The sequence below is a fragment of the Panthera tigris genome, chromosome A3 (assembly GCF_018350195.1).
Source record: "Panthera tigris isolate Pti1 chromosome A3, P.tigris_Pti1_mat1.1, whole genome shotgun sequence".
Classification (NCBI taxonomy): Eukaryota; Metazoa; Chordata; class Mammalia; order Carnivora; family Felidae; genus Panthera; species Panthera tigris.
In genome coordinates, this window is record NC_056662.1 from 81,223,228 (window position 1) to 81,244,606 (window position 21,379).

General features: G+C 37.5%; 1 protein-coding gene across 5 annotated transcripts in view; it reads right to left on the reverse strand.

The window, feature by feature from the left end:
* Positions 1–707: 707 nt before the first annotated feature.
* Positions 708–21,379, reverse strand: part of PELI1 (pellino E3 ubiquitin protein ligase 1) — a 68,455-nt gene continuing 47,783 nt past the window's right edge. Inside the window, exons 4-11 of one of the 5 annotated variants that reach the window (XR_006215762.1) lie at positions 20,062–20,163; positions 15,705–15,902; positions 15,420–15,608; positions 14,319–14,638; positions 12,884–13,002; positions 4,218–4,469; positions 1,357–1,637; positions 708–776 (exon numbers count right to left, since the gene is read on the reverse strand). Coding sequence is in view for 3 of the 5 variants with exons in the window: in XM_042981531.1 (XP_042837465.1) it covers positions 14,072–14,638; positions 15,420–15,608; positions 15,705–15,902; positions 20,062–20,163 (1,056 nt within the window). In the remaining 2 variants the exon portion in view is untranslated. Of the gene's footprint in view, positions 777–1,356; positions 1,638–4,217; positions 4,470–11,412; positions 13,003–13,155; positions 14,639–15,419; positions 15,609–15,704; positions 15,903–20,061; positions 20,164–21,379 lie in introns of those variants that run through there. The other 4 variants (XR_006215763.1, XM_042981532.1, XM_042981531.1 and 1 more) reach the window with 4 other exon arrangements.

A 21,379-nucleotide genomic window follows, 5' to 3' on the forward strand; every position in this document is an offset into this window, starting at 1 on the left:
GCATCCAACTTTGGCTCAGGTCACGATCTTGCAGTTTGTGAGTTTGAGCCCTGTGTCAGGCTCTGCTCTGACAGTACAGAGCCTGCTTGGGATTCTCTCTCTCTCTCTCTCTCTCTCTTTTCCTGACCCTCTCCCACTGGCACTCTCTCTGTGTCTCAAAATAAATAAACTAAAAAAAAAAACAGGTTAAAAAAACACAAAAAAGACTACTTGCCAGCATTCCTTGCACTAGATGTTCCATGTTCTATGGTCAATGGATTTAAGTATTAATAGCACATGGTCTTCTCCTGATCCTTCCTTCCTTCTGCTGAATAGAATGCGAACAAAAATGATGGGGTTGGGGAAACTGCTAGACCAGGATGTGGAAGACAAATCCTGAGGACAGTAAACAAGGAGCTAGAAAGACTCTTGATTCTTGACACCTTGGCCCTATTCTACTTGGAGTTTACGTAAGAGAGCAATCAACCTTTTTCACATTTACTGTTATTTGGACTTTTCTTGCAACCAAATATAACTAATAAAGCAAAGTTGGATCATTGTAACTTCCTCCCCATACCAATACTGGGGGCTCTAAATGCTGGTGGTCAAATTACATGACTAAGCAGATCACCGCCTATATCTAGTACATTCTCCAACCTCACCTGGGCCCTCAGTGCTGCTTAGCGGTGTCTCCAATTCTTTCCAGTAGCCACTTCAAACCTCCTTCATGCTCCTCGAACTTTTCTCTCTTCCTTCTTCCATTTCCCTTTCAATTGCTTGAAATGAATAGTTGACCTCTGCTTATTTCAGAGAGAAAATACAAAAAACCATTAGATAGGAACTTCCCCCCTCAATCCTCCCCCTCCAAGATTACTCATATCTATGCCCATTCCCCCCCCCGCCTTTCCTCTAGTTACAATGAAATTAGCTTCTGAAGGCTAATTCCTCCCCTGTGCTAGGGATCCAACCTCTTCCATCCCACTCAGGAACTACCCTCTCTCCATCGTCTTCCTCCCCTATTCCACTGGCTCCTTCCTTTCAGTTTTCAAGTACCTCAAGTAGTTCTCATCTGCAAAATAAACATACAAAAACTTTCCTTCAACCTTACATCCCTGTCCAGTTTTCTCATCTTCCCTCTGTCTTCCCCCTCTACTCCCTTCCTTTACATCTCTCCTTTCTCTCTCCCTTCCCAACTCCTTCCCTCCTTAGCCAAACTACTTGACTTTACTAGGTCTCCACTTCTTCACCCCTCAGGATCTTCTCAAACCTCCAGGGCATGGTTTCTGCTCCCACCACTCCATGAAAATGCTGTTTTCAAGGTCTCCAACACCTTCCTTATGGCCAAATCCAATGGCTATTTCTCAGTCCCCTACTTACTTTGCTCCTTAGTAATGTGACTCTGTGGACACTTCTCCTTAATGCATTCTCTTGCCTTCCATATCATTCATTTCTTCTGGCTTTGTCTTTTTTCCTTCTGACATCTCTTTCTCAGTCTTTGTTATGTGTTTCCTTACTTTTACCCTACCCCTTAAAGGTTAATCTTTCTGTCCAGGTCATAGCTTCCTAGGAAGTTTCATTCACTTATAGGACTCAGGCTGGTGATCCCCAAATCTTCATTACTATCTCCAAGGTGGATCTCATTTTGGGGCTTCAGAGTCCTGCATTCAACAACCAACAGAATAGCATCATGGATCTCTTATAGGGATCTCAAACTACATTCATCCCCCATCCCTAAACCTGCTCTTCTGTTATTCCAATATGGTAAATGAACAACCATCCATCTTGTTGCCCAAGACAGTCATGGGTCCTCTTTAATCAATCATAAAGTCTTGCCAAGTTTACTCTTAAATATGTTTCAGATCCATCCACTTCTCTCCATTCTCACAGCTACTTCCCTCACGCAGTTCCTCACCATCTCTCACATCGGCTATTCTAAAACTTTCACTCTGCCTCCAGTCTTGTACACCCATTCTCCACGGTATGGCTGAGTGATGTTTCAAAAGTGCAGATCTGATCTTGGCATTCCCTGATTCCCAGTGGCCTTTAGGATAAAGTCCAACACCTCGGTTTTTCTTACAAAAGCTGTCTGATATGGCTCCAGCCTGTGTCTTTGGCCTCTTCTCTTGCTGTTCCCCTCCTTTTATTTTCCACTCAGCCCACATTCAACTTCAGTTCCTCAAAATATCTGCTACTCTGTATTGGTGCTGAGCCTCTGCACAAGCAGAGCTGTTCCCTCTGCTGGGAATCCTACTCCTGCTGCCCTAACCTGCCACTCTCCCTCATCCTTGACTACCCTTCCCTCCTTTCAGGTCCCTGATTGATATCACTTTCATCTAGAGAGTCTTCTTTGACCTCCCAAGTTTGGTTCAGTGCTCCTCCTATGTGCTGCTCTCTACCAATCACAAAGATTGACACCTTTATTTCTGTCATAGCACTTACACATCATATTGTAATTGCTTATTTACCCATTTCCTTTTACTAGATTTTCAACATTGTGAGGGTAAGGACCATGTCTTTTCACTTATCTTTGTATCCCAGTGTTTCTCACTTACTAGATAGTCAATGTATTTTTAGTGAATACATGAACCCAAAGTAGGCATTTGGTATTCTATACATGTTTCCCTTTCCCAGTGGCTAAACACATCTGACTAGTCAGGCAATTAAGAGATATTCAATGAAACAATTCTCATGGTGAGTGAAAAGAAAGAATCTCTCTTTTCAGACATTATTTAATGTTTTTTTCCTTAATCACTAAAGTTTAACAAATCTCTTTAAATTGTGATGCTTATGCAGAGAAAAAGATCAAATTAAGATCTGCTCTTGCTTTCCAATTAAGTTGTCAACAGGCTTCCTTCTCTGAGGCTTCCCCAGGAATCCCACAGGACGAGGAGAGAGAAAAGGTGTATCAGAACTGTCAGCAAAGATCCTTATTACTTTCCTACTCTGTTCAGGAGTGGAGTTCCTCTCTCCTATCTTGTGACCTCAAGGTTGCTGGAAAATTAAAAATAGCTCTTTATCATTCATGAAGGATGAAGGGTCCACTTCTGTTCAAATATTCAAAGAATATTTAACTGAATGCTGACTATATGCAAGGCATCCTCTTATTTGTCACAATCTCCGGTTTTATGAGGGATCAAACTTTTTTCTCCTGTGAGTATTTTACTTTCTTATAGACCTCCTTTCAAGAGGGAGCCCCTTATTCTATTACCAAAGGCCCCCTAGCCTTTAAGAAGGCATCTGACTTTGGCTCGGGTCATGATCTCGCGGTCGGTGAGTTTGAGCCCCACATTGGGCTCTGTGCTGATAGCTCGGAGCCTGGACCCTGCTTCAGATTCTGTGTCTCCCTTTCTCTGCTCCTCCCCCACTCATGCTCTGTCACTCTCTGTCTCTGTCAAAAATAAATAAACTTAAAAAAAAAAAAGCAGAATGAAGTCAGAGAAATAGTTTCAGTCTAGGTCATCCAACTCCAAGCCACATTAAGACTTAAGACACTAAAAAGAATTTCGCCCTGAGCTGTTTTTGTAATCATATTGATCATGATGCATTGCACTACTTATACTCTGATTCAGTTATTCCCGATGGCCCCTAACTTAAAATGGTCTGACTTAACATTTTGATTTTATGATAGGTCGAAAGCGACACACATTCAGTAGAAACTGTATTTTAAATTTTAAGTTTGGATCTTTTCCCAGGCTAGCGATAGGCAGTTCGATCCTCTCTCGCGATGCCGGGTAGCGGCATCAAGCCACAGTTCCTACCTAGTCAGCCATGCGATCAGGAGGGTAAACCGCCGATACACTTACAGTCACTCTGTACCCATACAACCATCTGTTTTTCACGTTCAGTACAGTATTCAATAAATTATGTGATATGGGATACTTTATTATACAATAGGCTTTGTTAGATGATTCTGCCCAACTGTAGACTGATGTAAGTGTTCTGAGCACATTTAAGGTAGTCTAGGCTAAGCTATGATGTTCAGCAGGCTAGGTGTATTAAATGCATTTCCAGCTTAAAATGGGTTTATTGGAATGCAACTCCATTGTAAGTCGAGGAAGATCTATATATATTAGCCCCTGATACAAGTTTGCTGGTCATAAAATGGCTTTTCTCCATGAGAAGATATTTGGTCCAGAAAGGGATCAAATTTTAGAATTATTAATAAGCCAAATCCACTATCTCCAATTCATTTAGAGAACTGATCTCCTGGAATTCCCGGAAAACATGGCATTCATTACCTCATTGGCATCCAGATCAGTTGAGTTGGCTTAGACACGATACCACAAAACAAAAAATAAATGCTGGCATTTTAGAAATGCTGTGTTAGCTGGAAATAAGCCATGCAAATTGAAGCAAATGAAGGAGGGTCTTAAAAGTCACTGTGTTTTTGCCAGCCAGGAAGTTGATGTCAGTGCATAAGATTCCATTTTGTTTCATCATACCTAGTTCTCCAAATAAAGACTTCTATCACCTTTCCACATAAGGAGAAACTGTAAAAAAAAAGCAAAGTCACTAACTAGATTTCCTGGAAGTGTTCTCACTCGTTGCCATGTAAATCATCTCTAGCGGATGCTGGGTCCTGGTGGTTACAGGTATACTTGTGAATCAGACCAAGGGTATTTATTTCAGAATCCAGAAGGTTAACTGGTAGCTCATCAAAATGTCAGCTGTTATGAACAATGATAATGGTATATTATCACTATACAGTTAATGTAATATTCTCAGAGTAAAAATTCAAACTACTACATGTTGTATCAATTCTTTCATTCGTGTCTCTCCCATTTTGTAGTATATTTCACGGGTAAGCAGGCTTAATCCATCATAATGAAGAAATACATAAAAAGGTTAAGATCCACTATTCAAATTCCCAGCATAATAAGCCCATGCAGATCGAAAACATGTTCACACTGTTGTCACAAATCAACATAGAACTAAATTCTGATACAGGCTCATAGGGGTGGCTTCTTGGAACCTGTTAGGGGATTTCTCAAGTTGCATCACTGCCCTGAACTCTGCCCCTCAAACCAGACCCTTTCAGAAGCATTTCAGCTATGAATAACTTAGAACATCCTTTTCATCAGCCACTGATTAAAAAAAAAAACAAAACAAAACACTTAAACTGAAGATAATTTTATAACTTCTTTAAGATTCTTTGGTTTTGTTACATTCCGAAGAGGCTTCTGAGCTCTCCAAATGAAGAGGCCATACATCTACTAATCTGGGGCCATCTGCTCTGACAAGTCTAATTCCACACAAAGGACCAGCACCAAAGTCCTATGGGACTAAGGCGAAGTAGAATGAGTATTAGTTTATTGATGCCAAAGAGTTGGATTATCTTATTCCCATGGGTTAGCAGGTAATGAGATTCCTAACTGCAATACAGCAAAGGAGTTAAACATAAAAGCATGTTACAAAATTACAGGAAATTCAGTATAATTGGATCCTCTCCAAAGGGGGACTTCTTATCTCAGTATTTTCGAACTCCCCTCACTGAGTCTCTAGTTTATTTACAGTGAATAACTGCTCATTGTTACCTGCTCTGATAAAAAAAACATCTAAGGACTAGTATCTGAGGCCAGACTGGATTAAGGTTTGGACTCAAGCCTTGTCTGAAGAATTCCTTGTGTTTGTGAAATTCCACCCAGATATTTTCAATGGTCTTTTTGTATTTCTAAAGGAATTAAAACACTTTGGTAAATAAATATGGCCATATTTGAAGTCAGTAGAATAATGAAACCATGAAAGCACTTTTAAACAAACTCTGGGTTGTAAACTCTCAAACTTTTAAACTCCAATAGCACATGCCAAAGTGGTAAACGTTCTTTTAGTGCTTCTCTGCAAAAGGCCACGTCTCCAGAGCAGTATCTTTGACTTTCATAGCATCACATCACGGCTTCATTTCATAGTTCTATTCGTTACCTCTGTGACTGGATACCAACACCTCGTTCAGGGATTCCTGCTGTCGCTGAGTTCTGAGTAAAATCAACATTTGCCTTCATGCAGTGTGGCTAATATAGAAATTACACTAACGAATGTGTTAGAATTTACACACTCAGGTGAACACTGGTTCTTTGAAAAAGTCACCTTGAGAAGCTATATTCTAAAATTGGAAGCGGCTGTTTGGGGTGTGTGTGTGTGTGAGAGAGAGAGAGAGACAGAGAGACAGAGAGAGAGACAGAGAGCTCTAAGAAACTGCCAATCTTTTGATGTTATGATTCCTTCCTATAATTTCCACACCTGGATGTATGGATAATTATGGTTTGGGGGGGGCACAACAAATTCTGTCATCCCCTATCCTTTTCTTAAAAATTCTTTTAAAGAGATGGTGAGTAGGGGAGGGGCAGAGAGAGAGAATCCCAAGTGGGCTCTGCGCTGACAGCACAGACCCCTATGTGGGGCTTGATCCCACAAACTGTAAAATCATGAGCTGAGCTGAGACCAAGAGCCAGATGCTTAACCGACTGGGCACCCAGGCACTCCTGTCATTCCCTACCTATCCCCAATCCCTGTTTACACTCAACTTTGGAAGTAATTACTTTAGGGATCCTAACATGTTACCAAGACCCACAGTGGGAAATTCCTCCCGCTATACCTCTGCACGTGCACCTGAGCCCAGCCCAGCCCAGCCCAGCCCAGCTTTGGGAGCTCTTACCTACTGTAGACCTTAGATAGTCATTTTGTGGGAAATTCCTTCTTTATTCCTTGTACAGCTAGCCCAATTCAACTACTGTCTCTCCACGTAGGGATCTGTCCCTCCTGAGTCAGGCTTTGGACAACTTTATGGACACTTAGGGTTTGGGTTGCTATTATTATTCGATTATATCATGGATAAAAAAAAGATCTTGAGTTGCCTGGCAATATAGTAATTTTAACATTTTAATGAAACATTACAATCACCATTTCAAATAACTCCTTTTCCAAAGGTCATGTGACAAGCCAATTGAAAGCGAGGAGTATCTGAATGTGTTGCATTCTTGCAGAGGTGTGGTATGCAAAACAATTGTGCTTACTTCACAATACACAGAAAAGGTAAAATAAGAGCCTTGTCATTTGAGTGAACACTCATGTTGGCTGAATGATTCAAGTAGAGTACTAAGGGGTATTAGTGAAAGTACTGCACAAGGCTTTGGTTTTCACTTCCTATTCTTGTGTTTCATTTACAAAGCAGGCAGCCTTTTAGTTGAAAGATTTCTGAAACAGACTATCCTCTAAAATTGGGAATCACTGTTTATATCACAATGAGTTGATGTTTTTGACTCTATTGGCACCTTTAATTTAAAAATAAAAACAATTAAAGTGCAACATAGTTGTCTCTGCTTCAACAAACAAAACTCGGGAATTTAACCAAATCCTGGTGACTCAAGTTCCTGTGTTAGGATGGACATAGGAAACAGAAGTTCTAGTACCAGATTTATCAGTCGGTAGCCACTTTGTCTGATTAGGCTTTGGTTTCTCAACTGTAACTTGATTGCCAAGATCTCTTCTAGTTTCATATTCTATATTTTTATTAACAGCTACACAGTAATAAGATACAGTAGAACTTCAGGAAATTCCAAGGCAGACAGACTTTAGTTTTCCCTTTCAATCTTGGATTGCTTTTTGTGCCTTTTGGACCGATGATAGGCTTTCAAGTCTGGATGACATGCTTTGAGGCTATGGTCGATATTCCTTCTCTTTTCTCCAGGAGAATCTTTTTTTGTTCTCTTCTGGCATCATCTATGGGCTTCTTCTTGTTGCCAAGTCACCTACTTATTGTCACTTTTGGCAATGTCTCCATGTCTTCCATTTTTATCTTTTCAGCCAATAACGACACATTTTCTGATCAAATAGCTTCGCAAACTTCATTCTTTTGACTGCTTTTGTTAATGCTCCTACTTACAGAGTGTTTTGGTAGCTTAATGGTTCAGAGTTCTAACAGTTTCCTACAATTACCTAAGAAATAGTTTCTGACAGGCCATGATAGCTCATCCGCTCGGGAAAGAATTCCTTCAGTGTGTTAACGTGGGGAAGCAGCAGACAGGACACCAAAAGCACAGGCAACAAAAGCAAAAATCAACAAGTGGGACTCAAAAGCTTTTGCACAGCAAAGTAAACAACAAAACGAAAAGACAACCTGTGGAATAAGAGAGTTTATTTGCAAACCATATCCGATAAGGACTTAATTTCCAAAATATATAAGAAACTCTTAGAACTCAATAGTAAAACACCCTAGTAACTCAATTAAAAAATGGGCTAAGGACTCGAATATCTAGTTCTTTGAAGATATACAAATGGCCAACAAGTATATGAAAAATGCTCAATGTCACTAATCATCAGGGAATGCAAATCAAAACCACAATGAGATGTCATTTCACATGTCAGGTTGACTATTTTCAAAATACAAAAGACAACAAAGTGTTGGCAAGGATGTAGAGCAATTGGAACCCTTGCACAGTACTGGTGGGAATGCAAAATGGTGCAGCCCCTACGAAAACAAAAAAAAATTTTTTTTAATTCCTCAAGAAATTAAAAATATAACTATCATATTATCCAGCCATCCCATTCATTTCTGGGTAGTTACCCAAGAGAATTGAAATGAGGGTCTTGAACAAATAATTAGCACTCTCGTGTCCACTGTGGCACTATCCCCTCGGAGCCAAGGCATGGAAACAATCCAAATGCCCAACAGGTGAATTAATAAAGAAAAAATAGTATATACATACTCTGGAATACAATTCAGCCTTAAAAAAGGAAATTTTGCAATAGGCATTAATATGGATGAACCTCGAGGACATTATGTTAAGTGGAACAAGCCAGTCACAAAAAGACAAATACTTCATGAATCCACCTATATGAAGTAATGCTACTACATCCTGGATGTGAATTTTTCTGGTTGCAGGACTAGAAATGATCATGAGTTTCTGCATCAGTGAATTTGTTGCTACCTTCCAGGCAGCTGCATGGATCTTATAACTAATCATGTTTAACCTGCGAACACCTTTGTGCTAAATTGATTTGTGGCTCACATTTAGCAAGTTTATAGGTCTTCATTAAATCTATTCATGCCACTTCTGGTTCTATCTTCTTTTGTTATAATACCAAACCTTTTTTGTTGTTATTCTTTTAAACAATTTTGATGTTTAATCTTCTTAGTTACAATTTTGGTTTGCTACCTTAAATCATTTTTTAAAACCTGTGGAAGACATAGACTTCAGATCCCACTCAGTGAAAAAGGGGGAAGGAGCAAATATGGTAGTTGCATACACAGGTATGGAGCAAGACTTCCAAGGTTCAAATTCCAACTCTTGCACTCATGAGCCATATGAACCTCGGGCAAGTTCCTAGATAATGCTGTGCCTGGTTTTTGTTGTGAAAAGGAGACAAGAGTTCCTACCTCACAGGGCTGTTTTGAGCTTTAATTAATATACTTAAAATTGTGTATTTAGAACAGAGCTTGACACATAACAAATACTCAAATGTTAGCTGTGAGGAATTTATTTTACGCTGTGGTTTAACATACATAGCTGAATTTACAATCTAATGTCAGCCTGAAGACACCAGCATTCGCATCATATCATTTAAGAGAATGTTTGGATTTGGATGTGATGCTTTACAACACTTACTAGGAAAACTCTTATCTTATTTACTCCATTTTCTGCTGACAGTATTATCCAATACAGGCATATTTCTTTAAGGGAAGCTGGACTTAGAGAGAGGTTCAAGAATTCTTTGTTTTCCATCAACACCTGCATATTAAAAAGATTTTAAAAAACCAAACACAACTTGTGCTTTGCCACGGTCAGAAAGAATTTGAAACAGCAACATATTAAGATTCAATAAAATAGGACTTTTTTTTTTTTAAGGCAAGACCTAAGGAAAAAGATGTACATGAATGAGAAGGGAGAAAAACTGTATTAGGATACATTGGCTAAAGGAAGTTACTGTAGTTGAAAACAGAACTTCATTTCCTCAGAAGGCAGCTGAAACAAAGAGAAACATGAGAGGTGTCCCAACTCTCTATTTCAGTGAAAGGAAGTTTGCCATTAATCAGGAGAAATACTTTTTTGTTTCTAAGGCAGCACAGTGTATATGGAGAACATTGATCATGATGGTTTAAGAACTTTGACAGCACCTTAAAAAAGCAGAGACAATTTACCTTTGGCAAATAACTTGTCTAACAGGGAGTCTCCATCTAATGTCCGTCCAAGGCTAAGTTCCTGATTCCACAAGCAATGCACCCTCCCCCCAAACTTTTATTTTCATAATCTCCACTTCAAACAGTAATTCTATTCTTCTAGTTGCTCAGGCTAGATGAGCCGAGTCATTGACTCCTCTTCTTTTACAACCCATATTTGATCTGCCAGCAAATATTGTCAGCTCTGCCTTCAAAATATATCGATTCTGTCCACTTTTCAGACCAGCCCCATTGCCACCACTTTGATCCATGCCACCATCATTTCTTTCCAGGGTTACTGTGATGGTCTAACTGGTCTCCCCACTATCACTTTGGTCTATTTGCATCTATTAAAATAGAAGTCAGATCATGTCACTTCCTTGCTCAAAATCCTCCTGTTGCCCCCGTCTCACTGAGAATAAAAGCCAAGCCTCAGGAGGCCCTTCATGATCTAGTTTCATCCCCACACCCCACTTATCTCTATCACTTTTCCTTTTTGGCCTTTCACACTATATGGCTACACTGGTGTTTTGCTATTACAGAAATATTCCAAGCACACTTTTACTTCAAGATTTTTGCAATTGCTACTTCTTCTGCCCAAATAATCTCCTAGATGTGGCTTTCCCTTGCCTTCCTACTTAATACTGCAAACATTCCACACACATCACATAAAACATTTTGTATCTCCCTTCCCTGCTTTATTTGTCCCTTCAACACTCTTCACTATCATGCTGTATCTTCTATTTTTCTTACTCATTTCTATCTTCCCCACTAAAATATGAGCTCCGTGAAGGCAGGGATTTTTTTCTTGTTAAATCACCCAAAGTTTAGAACAAGGCTTGGTGCATAGTAGATATTCAGATATCTGTTGCAAGAATTTGTGGATAAAACTTGAGGGCATGGACTAAAAGCATACTTACTTCTGAAAGTGGGAGTAGGAGACAGAAAGAATAATGCAGTTCAGTAAGCAGCATTTTGATAATCTCATTTGCTACAGGGTTAATGCTTAGAACATAAACACAAAAGAATGGATCACCCATCTTTTGGCCAGTGGTCTCTAAGGTGGGATACCACAAAATGATCCATCACAATGAGGGGCCAAAGTGTTAAAATTATATTTATCTTATAAATTTAAAGAAATAATGGATGGATTTTCATTGGTGCCCTCACTCACTTGCTCAGTCTATATGTCAGAAGGTCATGCATCACACATGGTTCTTGAGGTATCCCGAGGGAGGAGTAGAGTAGCAGTATTCATGTTAGATGTAATTATATATTTATTTACATGATTATTTACCCCTATACTATTTTGCATGTGTCAGAATGTTTTTTAAATGATGGAAGTAAGCAATTACAGCTTCAGGAAGATAGCCTGGTAAAAGACTCCTCCTTCTGGATATTTACTCTTTCTTGCTTCATGACCCTAACATGTTAGATGAAGGAAATTCCCTACACAAATTAAGGAAGTATTTAGATAATTAGATCACTTTCATAAAAGAGTTAAGCCATAAAGATTACCTTTGGGAGACCTAAATGCAACTTTTTCTCCTTGGCCAGAATACTGACATTCCCTTAATACAACTGAGTAAGTAAAAGTGTTTCATTAGATATAGGCAGAATGACGGAACCAATATTCAAAATGCTTGAACAGAAAAACACCTAATGATTTAAATAGCGTGAGTTTTCAAAACTTGAATTTGATAGAAAATGAATCAGACTTTTCATAGCTGGGAGGAGAAAATTCAGGCACTTTGAGAAGAACGTGGACCTTTCATGGACATCGAGGCACTGTGTAAACAGTCTAGTATTCAACTTGCAAAGAGCCAACTCTCTAGCAGGACTTAACTAAAGCCTCAATTATTCAACCACTACACAAAGTTCCTTTATTAATAAGTAAGAGATGCTTTCCCAAGAGGACCAGCGATTTAAAGTGTTACATTAAATGCAAATTCTTCACCTATTTAAAGTGAGTATTTTTGAAGTGGGGGAGAGGTAGATTTGTCCACAAGTTTTTGTGTCTGGTTTCCCATTCTCAGTTATGCAATAATGAACTCACAGAGACAAATTCAAGTATCTATTTTGAAAAGTATTTACTTAGTTTGAATAAATTAATTGCAAATAAAAATTAGCTACAATATATAGCCTGAATAGAAATGACTAGAACAAATACAACACAGGACTTGATTTCCTTGCATTAGTCACAAAGCATGTGACTATGTGGAAAACTTCAAAATCAATTATATTTCTTTGAAAAGGGGATAACAGCAGTTACTGATACATCACAACTAGTAAACTTATAATACAAGTTTCCTGACATGCATTTCCTGAGTGAACCCAAATGATCATTTTTAAAAACAAGGAAATTCTGACAAGTTCAATTAAAGTAAAAATAGTTCATGGCTTCTAAGCAACAGGTTTTTTTTTTTTTAAACTAAAAGAAAATTCAGAACAGCATAGTAATAGTTATGATAAATTAAAGCTATACTACCACATACAAAAATTTGCTAGAGTCAATTAAGTATTACACAACTTTCAAACTAAAGGAACACAAATCAGAAGATTAAAAAAAAAAAAAAGATCCTGTCTAATCTAAAAGTGTACTGATTTCTACAAGGTCACAAAGGGTTTGATGTAGTGCAACTGTCTATGCGTCCCTTGTGGTACATTATGAAAAGGGGAGGGGAGGGAGTGAAGAAACATTTTCTTGCTTCTTGAAGCAAAGAACTCATTGGAATTAGAGAATAAACATACTGTGCAAGTATGTTCCTCTACTCGGCTGTCACTGGTGCTCATCTGCCAACCAAACATTTCCTCGAGTCACACGGTGGCAACTCTCCTTAGAATTCAAAGCCCACACAGTTAAGGCTGGTCTGCTAGGTTAAAAAAAAAGGGGGCACTGTTGTCATTCAACCCTTTATCTCTTTCTAGATTTCTTAATGCCTGGGAAGACCACATACAGAATAATCAATTAGTTACGCATTTCTTTTTCTAAAAGCAAATCAAGTCACTCTCTTCCTTGTTAATTTATGCTTTTTTCTCATGAGAATGATTTTTTTCTAGAAACAGTGAACAGATGAACCACAGTTTATATCTAAAAAATAAACTTGCCAAATGTTGCTGGTACTAAAAACAGATTAGTTATCATGGGAGAAAAATAGATAATCTAGATTAAATTGCATATTCAACGGAGCATATAAAATGTTTCTTAGCATTAAGTTTTCGTTATATACTACACTTGAGAGAAACATTAAGAAAAAGAACTTTCCTGATTATATTCAACGTGGTTAAAAACAAACAGCTCTTACACAATAGTAATTAATATGAATTTGGTTTTACAAAGTATTCTAATTTACCAAATTCCATATTTAGAAGGGGAGTGGGGAGAGGCTCTCTTGTCCTTCTTTCTAAGCTTGCAAATCCTTGAGCTATACTCGCTAAACTACCATTCACACCAAGAGTGTGACACCATCGTTACCATGCTACTCTATCAAGAACATTCGAAGATATTTTCTATAATAAAGATAAATAGAAAAAAGTTAATATACACGTTGCTGTATTTTACAATGTTTGCAACAAACTGTAAACTAACATAGTTTGAACCAACAGTACCCTCAGTTATATAAAACAATTTTTCAACACTGAGGATGGGTGATTCAAAAACACTAAAAGGAAGGCAACAAATTAGACTATGTCTTTTTATCCTCAAAATAGATTTTCAAAACTCAGAATTCAGAAGTCTGGTACTTTCAGAAATTCTTTTCTTGAGTTTCCCAGATTTTTTGATCAGAAATTGTTGCTATTTATTATAAATGTTTAAAAAAATTCTTCATCTTAATGCAAATGACCAGAGCAGAGAAACTGTGACATGGACAACAGGTTGGAAAACCCAACTCACTTAGCTTATAAATTTATAATGTAGTCCTGGAGGACAACTGTCTGTTAGTCTAGAGGTCCTTGGAAAATAAGTCTGATGTAGCCTTGTTCACCAGCCAACTGATGTGCACAAAAGGGGCAGGCTGCGTGAAAAGTATGAGTACCATGAGGAAGTGGGATCTGGGACCAATAGGCAGTTGTCTTTTCTGAACACACATGCCCGCATGGGCTGAACGCATGGGTTGGAGGGCCGGCGTCCACATAAAATCCAGCTTCACATCCAAGCCACAGAGGGACATAGGGACCAACAGACCTACACATGGGACATTCACGATCTTTTCCATCACGTTCTTCTTTGTTTCCCCAGTTATGATAGCCATGCACATGGCCGCAGTTTAGATATACCCATGGTTGTTTTTCATCAACAACATCTTTCCTCTTCATACTAGGAAACGCTAGTGTGTTGAACCCGACAGGGCACTGAGGTCGTGCTGCATTGATTTCCTGTCTTAAAGCTTCTAAATGCTTCACTGTAGGAGTGTGGGAAAGGCCTTCTGCAGTACGCCACAGCAATGTTGCACCGCAGAGGTCAATTAATGAGCCATCTTGTAATTGATTGGTTTCAATTTCCACCTAGAGGAAACAAGAATCAAAAAACACATTCACCACTGTGTTTTCAATTCTCATGTGAGAGTTTTGGTCTTACATGCTCCTTACTCAAGAATTGAGATTTCCTATGACTGTTACTAAATAGAAGAAACTCTAATGGTAGTCATGAAAAATGTAAGCTTGAAAACCAAAGGTAAAATATTGAGCAGGAACAGATTTCTTTTCAGCCTTACGGTAAAGACGACAGATGATTAAAACATGTGGCTCATCAGTAAGTCTAATATTTCCAATATATGTCATGATCGAAGAGATATAGATACAAGTAGAAAATCACAGTGCTATTTAACTTAGAAAAGCTTAGGTTTTAAAACATATTAACATGATATGAAAGAATAAATTTTTCAAGTGTCTTGATTAAAACATTCAGATATTATCCTCTAGTATAATATTTAGTAGTCCTTGTTTTATAGTCAGACTTGTGTCAGCAAGAGATTTAAGAGTTTTTGGAGGGGCCCTTGGGTGGCTTAGTTGGTTAAGCATCTGACTCTTGATTTCGGCTTAGGTCATGATCTCAAAATTTGCAGAGTCAAGGCCTGTGTTGGGCTCTGCACTGACAACATGGAGCCTGCTTAGGATTCTCTCTCTCCTTCTCTCTGCCCCTCCCCTGCTCATGCTTTCTCTCTCTCAAAATAAATAAACTTAAAAAAAGAAAAAAGAGTTTTTGTAAATACGTAATACATTCAGTCTAACTCACCTTAGGTACAGCTTACTGTACCTAGGTAAGAAACTACATCTCAATACTTACCATTTTTCCTCTCTGCTGAGCTGATCTGGTTTCCCGCAGGCTGAACACATTTCCACACACTGATATTTCTCTCCATATTCCAGGCTTGGAGTCTTCTGTGAACCCATTGCGTGGATGCATAACAAGAACGCCATTAGTGGTCAAACCATCCATCTGCCCATCTGATGTCTTCCATTTGGCAGCCTTCTCCTAGTAGCAATAAGAATAGTGAACTTCCATTTATTTGTAAATTGGAAACAGAAGTGGTGATAAAATAACACATCATTTAGGAAAACAGCTTTTTACCCCAAGGAAGATGTTTTTTGATGAGTCAAATCCTGCAGCATAAATCCGTGCTGTAAAGGGGGGATTCCGTTCACATATGATTCTACAGGCAAACCTTGATATAGTGCTTTGCACGGACTGGGTATCAGAATTACTTTGGCTTCCGGGAACTGTGTCAGTTACTACAAAATCAATTGGACTTTCAGTTGACCGACCAATCTAAGGGAAAAAGAAATATCTATAAACCTATTGAAAGGAATACAGTGGAAAATCCATTCAAGAAAGGTATAATAAGATGAAATCATTAAACTTCTAGAATTTCTAAAGCTTAATAAACTTATACTGAACTCTGAGAGCATCTACACCGTAAAAAACTAATCTGTCAAACTTGTTCTGATGTAATAATCATTTAGAGCACAGAAAGAATTAAGTGGGAACTTACCACCCAGAATATATGAAACCCTCAGGGAATGCAGAGCTTAGGATGGCTGAGATTTTAGATGGCTGCAAATTTTAATTTTAACCCCTTTGGATGGAAATATGCCTACCATGTATTACTCTACCTTCTTTACCAGAATGTAGTGAACATACAAGTAAATCTTTTATGATGACTCAAGGACATTAAACTATAAATACCATTTAAATTAAACTGAAATGCAGTGATGTCTTCAGGTACTATAAAGGTGTACAAGAATGCTGATCCTTATGTTAATGTTAAGAGCTTACACAGGTTTGCTTTGAGGTCTTACGTATACTTTACAGATATTCTTGTGTGTTTTCTGTCAGCTTGTCAGCTATCATTTCTTACTGTTGGGCATGCTCATCTTTAGCAGCATGCTCACCTCTAACCAGTTAACTATTATTCTGATATTGGTTGAGAAATCAAAAAAACTAAACCTCAAAGAACAGTATTTCAAAAGGTTCTTGGTGAGATCTTAAAAGAGTCTCCACAGAGCAAAGAAAAGGAATTTCAGCCCATGGCCTGTGTGGCCTTTATTTTATATGCCAGATGTCCTTTTTTATTTTCTTCCTGGTTCTTGGCCATATTTCTGAAAGATAAGGTTTCCAGCTAAGGAGAGTTCTGGTGGGTGGGTCAGCAAATTAAAACATCTTCAGAAGTACCAGCTAGTAAAGAAATTAATTTTCATTTTGAAAGATGAAAGTTGAAAAGGAAATCAGTGGAACAGATGACAGAACTGACAAGTGTCACAGGGCTTTAAAGTAAACATTTAAAAATGATCAGTTCATTCACGGGTTTGTTACAAAGTAGTATCTAAAACTGAGGAAACTGGATACTGAGAAAAAACACTGACCCTCCACAAAGATGACACTTCAGTCATTCTTTGCATAGTTGAGCCTCAAGAATTCCTCATACCTACACACCTTTGGATAAAATACTTTTAGTGTTTTTGTCCTATCATCAATTGTAAGTCATTAGTTTGGATAGTTTTTGAAAGAAATTGGTTGGTTAACAAATGTAAGACTGGATGTCTCTTTTCCTGCTTTTTAAGATAATAACAGCCAAAGAAAATGGTCTCTGACTTTTGAAACTAAAAATATTTCCAAAAATAAAAGCTCTTTTATTTTTTTATTAAAAAAAATTTTTTTTTAATGTTTTATTTATTTTTGAGACAGAGAGAGATAGAGCATGAATGGGGGAGGGGCAGAGAGAGAGGGAGACACAGAATGCAGAGTAGGCTCCAGGCTCTGAGCTGTCAGCACACAGCCCTACGCAGGGCTCGAACTCACAAACCACAAGATCATGACCTGAGCCAAAGTCGGATGCTCAACCAACTGAGCCACCCAGGCGCCCCAAGGCTCTTTTAGATCCAAAAGATGTAGGCCAGGAAATAGATTGAGGATTGATATTTAGAATCAAGAAATTCAGAAATGGCACTTATTTGGGAGGAGAGATTATTCCAGAAGAGTTGATATTTGATCTGGGACTTGGAGGATATTTAAGACAACAAAGCAATATTGGTAAAGACAGGTAAGAAGGAAGAAATCTCATGAATTTATAAAGAGAAGAAACCTCTGTGATCATGATCAGATTCCAAAATATAATTTTTGTGTGTTAAGATAAATTTTGTAATTCTTTCTCTTTTGAACTGCTACTATGAGCTTTAAAAACATATATCCCTATCATGTTATCTCCCACTCTCATTAAAAACCCCAATGGTCTCTTACAGGCTATCCAAACTTCTTAGTTTCTTATTTCTATAATAATTAGAAACTGACCTCACAATTTGCTTCCCACCAATCCAGTTTAATTTATCATTGCTATTCACACGAAAAGTATATTCTAGCTACAAGTGGCTTACTTGTCAATCTACCACACTGTGTACTTTGCCATCTCTTTTGTCAGAATGCCTTTCTACTGGCTGGACTGGCAAAATCCTGCTCAACTTGACTAAAAAAAAAAAGGAGAGGGGCACCTGGGTGGCTCAGTTGGTTAAGTGTCCAACTTCAGCCTAGGTCATGATCTCACGGTTTGTGGGTTCAAGCCCCACATCGAGCTCTGTGCTGACAGTTCAGAGCCTGAAGCCTGCTTCGGATTCTGTGTCTCCCTCTCTCCCTCTGCCCCTCCCTTGCTCGTGCTGTCTCTCTGTCTCTCTCTTGAAAATAAACAATGAAAAAAAAAAAGGCCCGGATAAAAAGGCACTACTATTGAAGTCTTTCCCTCACCCTTCTTCAATCCAATCAGAAGCTTCACATTTAGACTACCAGTGTAGGCTATGAATACAATCAACTTGTAATGTCTCCTTTATTTAACTTCACAGTGTCCACCAATGCAGAGTTGGAGTTTGTATAGCTAATGAATTGAACAATAAATTATCTTGTTCAGTTTGGAAGCAATCCTAGAATGTGTATACAACCAGTTTCTCAAAGACTGGCTAATTTATCAGGGTGGTTTCTGATGTATCTCCATTTTTTTGATATAGAAATGTTTGGATTTTCCATACACATAATGCTTGTAGAAGGAGCATCATGTCTATTATATTGGGAAAAACTCTCCATTCCTTTTTGAAAAGGAGAAAACCAAAAATGGCACAACTTATTTAAGGACCTTCATAAGATGGTAAAGACACTGTTCCATAATTCAGAATGCCCGGTTTAATCCCAATTTTGCCCCCACCTAACTTTGTAACATTGAATTCACAAGATTTCAGTAACTTTATTGACAAAAAATAAGGGATAAACAAATAAATTTAAGGTATTATCTAAAACTAAAATTCTGGGGTCAAACATCTAGATAGCATCTTGATTCTTAAAAAAGTTAATTAGGCACATTCATTTTAACTGGCTATCAGTGAAAAAAAATGTGGAAATCATCCTAAAGCTTGTGTTAGGTTCTCATTAAGATCCCAACCTTCATCTTCATTAAGGGTGTTATTTATTTTAAATTTTTTTGGGAAAAGCAAGAAAGACATAAACATACAACCATATTCTAATATTAACTACAGAGACACTATTCTAGAAAATTCAGTATTCTATTAGAAGGGCAGTGAGTGACTTCAGAGAAATATTTTGTTACTGGTTATAATTAAAGACATCCCAGGCCTTTCCACATTCAATCTTGTAAATAAAGAAAAACTGCAAAGTCACTGGGACAGTAATTATAAGAGCAACATTATCAGGTACTAGTAATGTCCTATTTGTTTCCAAAAAACCCAGGGCTTTACAAAACCAAATAAAGGAGAAGACCATGATTTTAGTTTTCATCTTTCGGTTTGACCGTTCTATCATATATCAAGTTTACCAATGTACCAATCAGCACTGGATTGGTACAAAAATGAGAGAAAAAAACCTTTTACTGCATCAGTAGTAGCTTGGAGCAAATATGTGCTGGAAAACAAGCCTGACACATACATGATATGGACAGTTTACAGACTGCCCATACATTTTGTTGCCTCGAGAGGAAGGTGGGAAATAGTGGCAAAAAAGGTCATAAATATGTGCAGAATATTTCTTGGTTCCTTTTTTGGGATAATAGCTAACTGAACTATTATTATAACTACTATTATTAATAGCTAAGTGTTTACCAGCCACCTGGCAGAGCTTTGAGCACTTCACATGTACTAACACATTTAAGCCTCCTAAATGTCATTATGAGGGAAGCTCTATTATCTGCACTTCATAGTAGGAAACTGAGGCATAGAGTGGCTAAGTAATGTTTACTAGGAATTCTGACTTCAGAGCTCATTTCTTAACCATGCTATGCTGACTTCTATATATGAGATTTAGAAATCAAAATATATTTTAATGAAATATGTGGTTAAAATATACTAATCATTAATCTGAACACAGGAAAAGTCACCTCAATAGGTTTTTAACTTTTTTGTTTTAAGGAAAAAAAAAAATTCAGATGTCATAATACCTGAAACATATCAGTGTTGCTGTCATGAGTATATTCAACCACTACTGTCTGGGCCCGAGATAAGGTATACGATATGCTGTGCTGGTCCTTGTTGCTTATTGCCTAAGAAAGAAAAGATTAATAGCAAAAATTAGCTGGTAGGGTAATCAAATCAAATTTAAAAAAGAAAAGTAATGTATTACATACTTGACATATTTTCTCCTAAAATTTAAGGGAGAAATTAATAACTCTTCCATAACCTCAGCTGTGACAGTAGCTTCTTGGGTCGAGTGGGGTGTAAAAATAATCTGAAGATGTTATAGAGTAAGAACATAATTTCATTGTATAAAAACACTATAAAACATGGATCTCCCTTACAAATATTTTAAATGATAAAATAATCAAAATCAAGTCCCATGTAGAAACTGAAAACAGTACTGAATACTGTTCTAATAAGGAGAAAATATAGTATTTTTCAAGATAATGAAGAAAATTATTTTTAAAGTAACTCAAAGAGTTATATTAAGTTACCACAAGCAGAGTTAACTGGTTTTAACCATTCTGTGGCTCTACAGATGACAAATATTTGCCATACGCTGGGCCAAATATGGAAAAATTCATAGAATGATTAAACATTACCAAAGGAAATGGACATAATGCTTACGACTGTATTTCTGACTTATCCCAAACTAAAAACATTGCTAAAAAGAACTTTTTGGTTTTGTTTTCAGGCGTTTTCTATGTATATGAGTTGAAGATAATATCAGAAAGGGGGAAAACCTACACAAAGGAAGTGGAAACAGACTGCATAAAAGGAAAACAGAAAAGAATGATTATACACAGCAAAGAAGCTAAATTTAAAAATGTTTCTTAACTAGAACTTTGGTATTATAAATCTTTACTTGGTTTCAATTTGTAGGTAATCTGTAATAGATAAAGCCCTAAAACAATAGCTTTAAAATTAATTAAGATTGTGAAATTTTCCAATATTTAAAGAGAATAAACAAAACACCTGGGTACCAACTACCCAGCTCTATCAAAGCATAATAATGCCACTTTTACTTCTGATTTCTTAAAAGAAATTAAATTCAACAGGTAATATCAATGCTGCTTACATGTTCTTCTTACTCTCCTCTCTTCACAGAGGTATCCAACCTCATTAAATGCACTGTAGATCCATTCCCATGCACGTTAACATTTTAAAAATAAACATTATATAATCGTTTTACAGGCTTTAAAACCTAGAATTACTTTAATTCAGCACAAACCAATGATTTTTCAAATAACTGCCCAGAACCTTAGAAGTTAATTCTTAATGGCTAAAGAGATTTGAAAACAC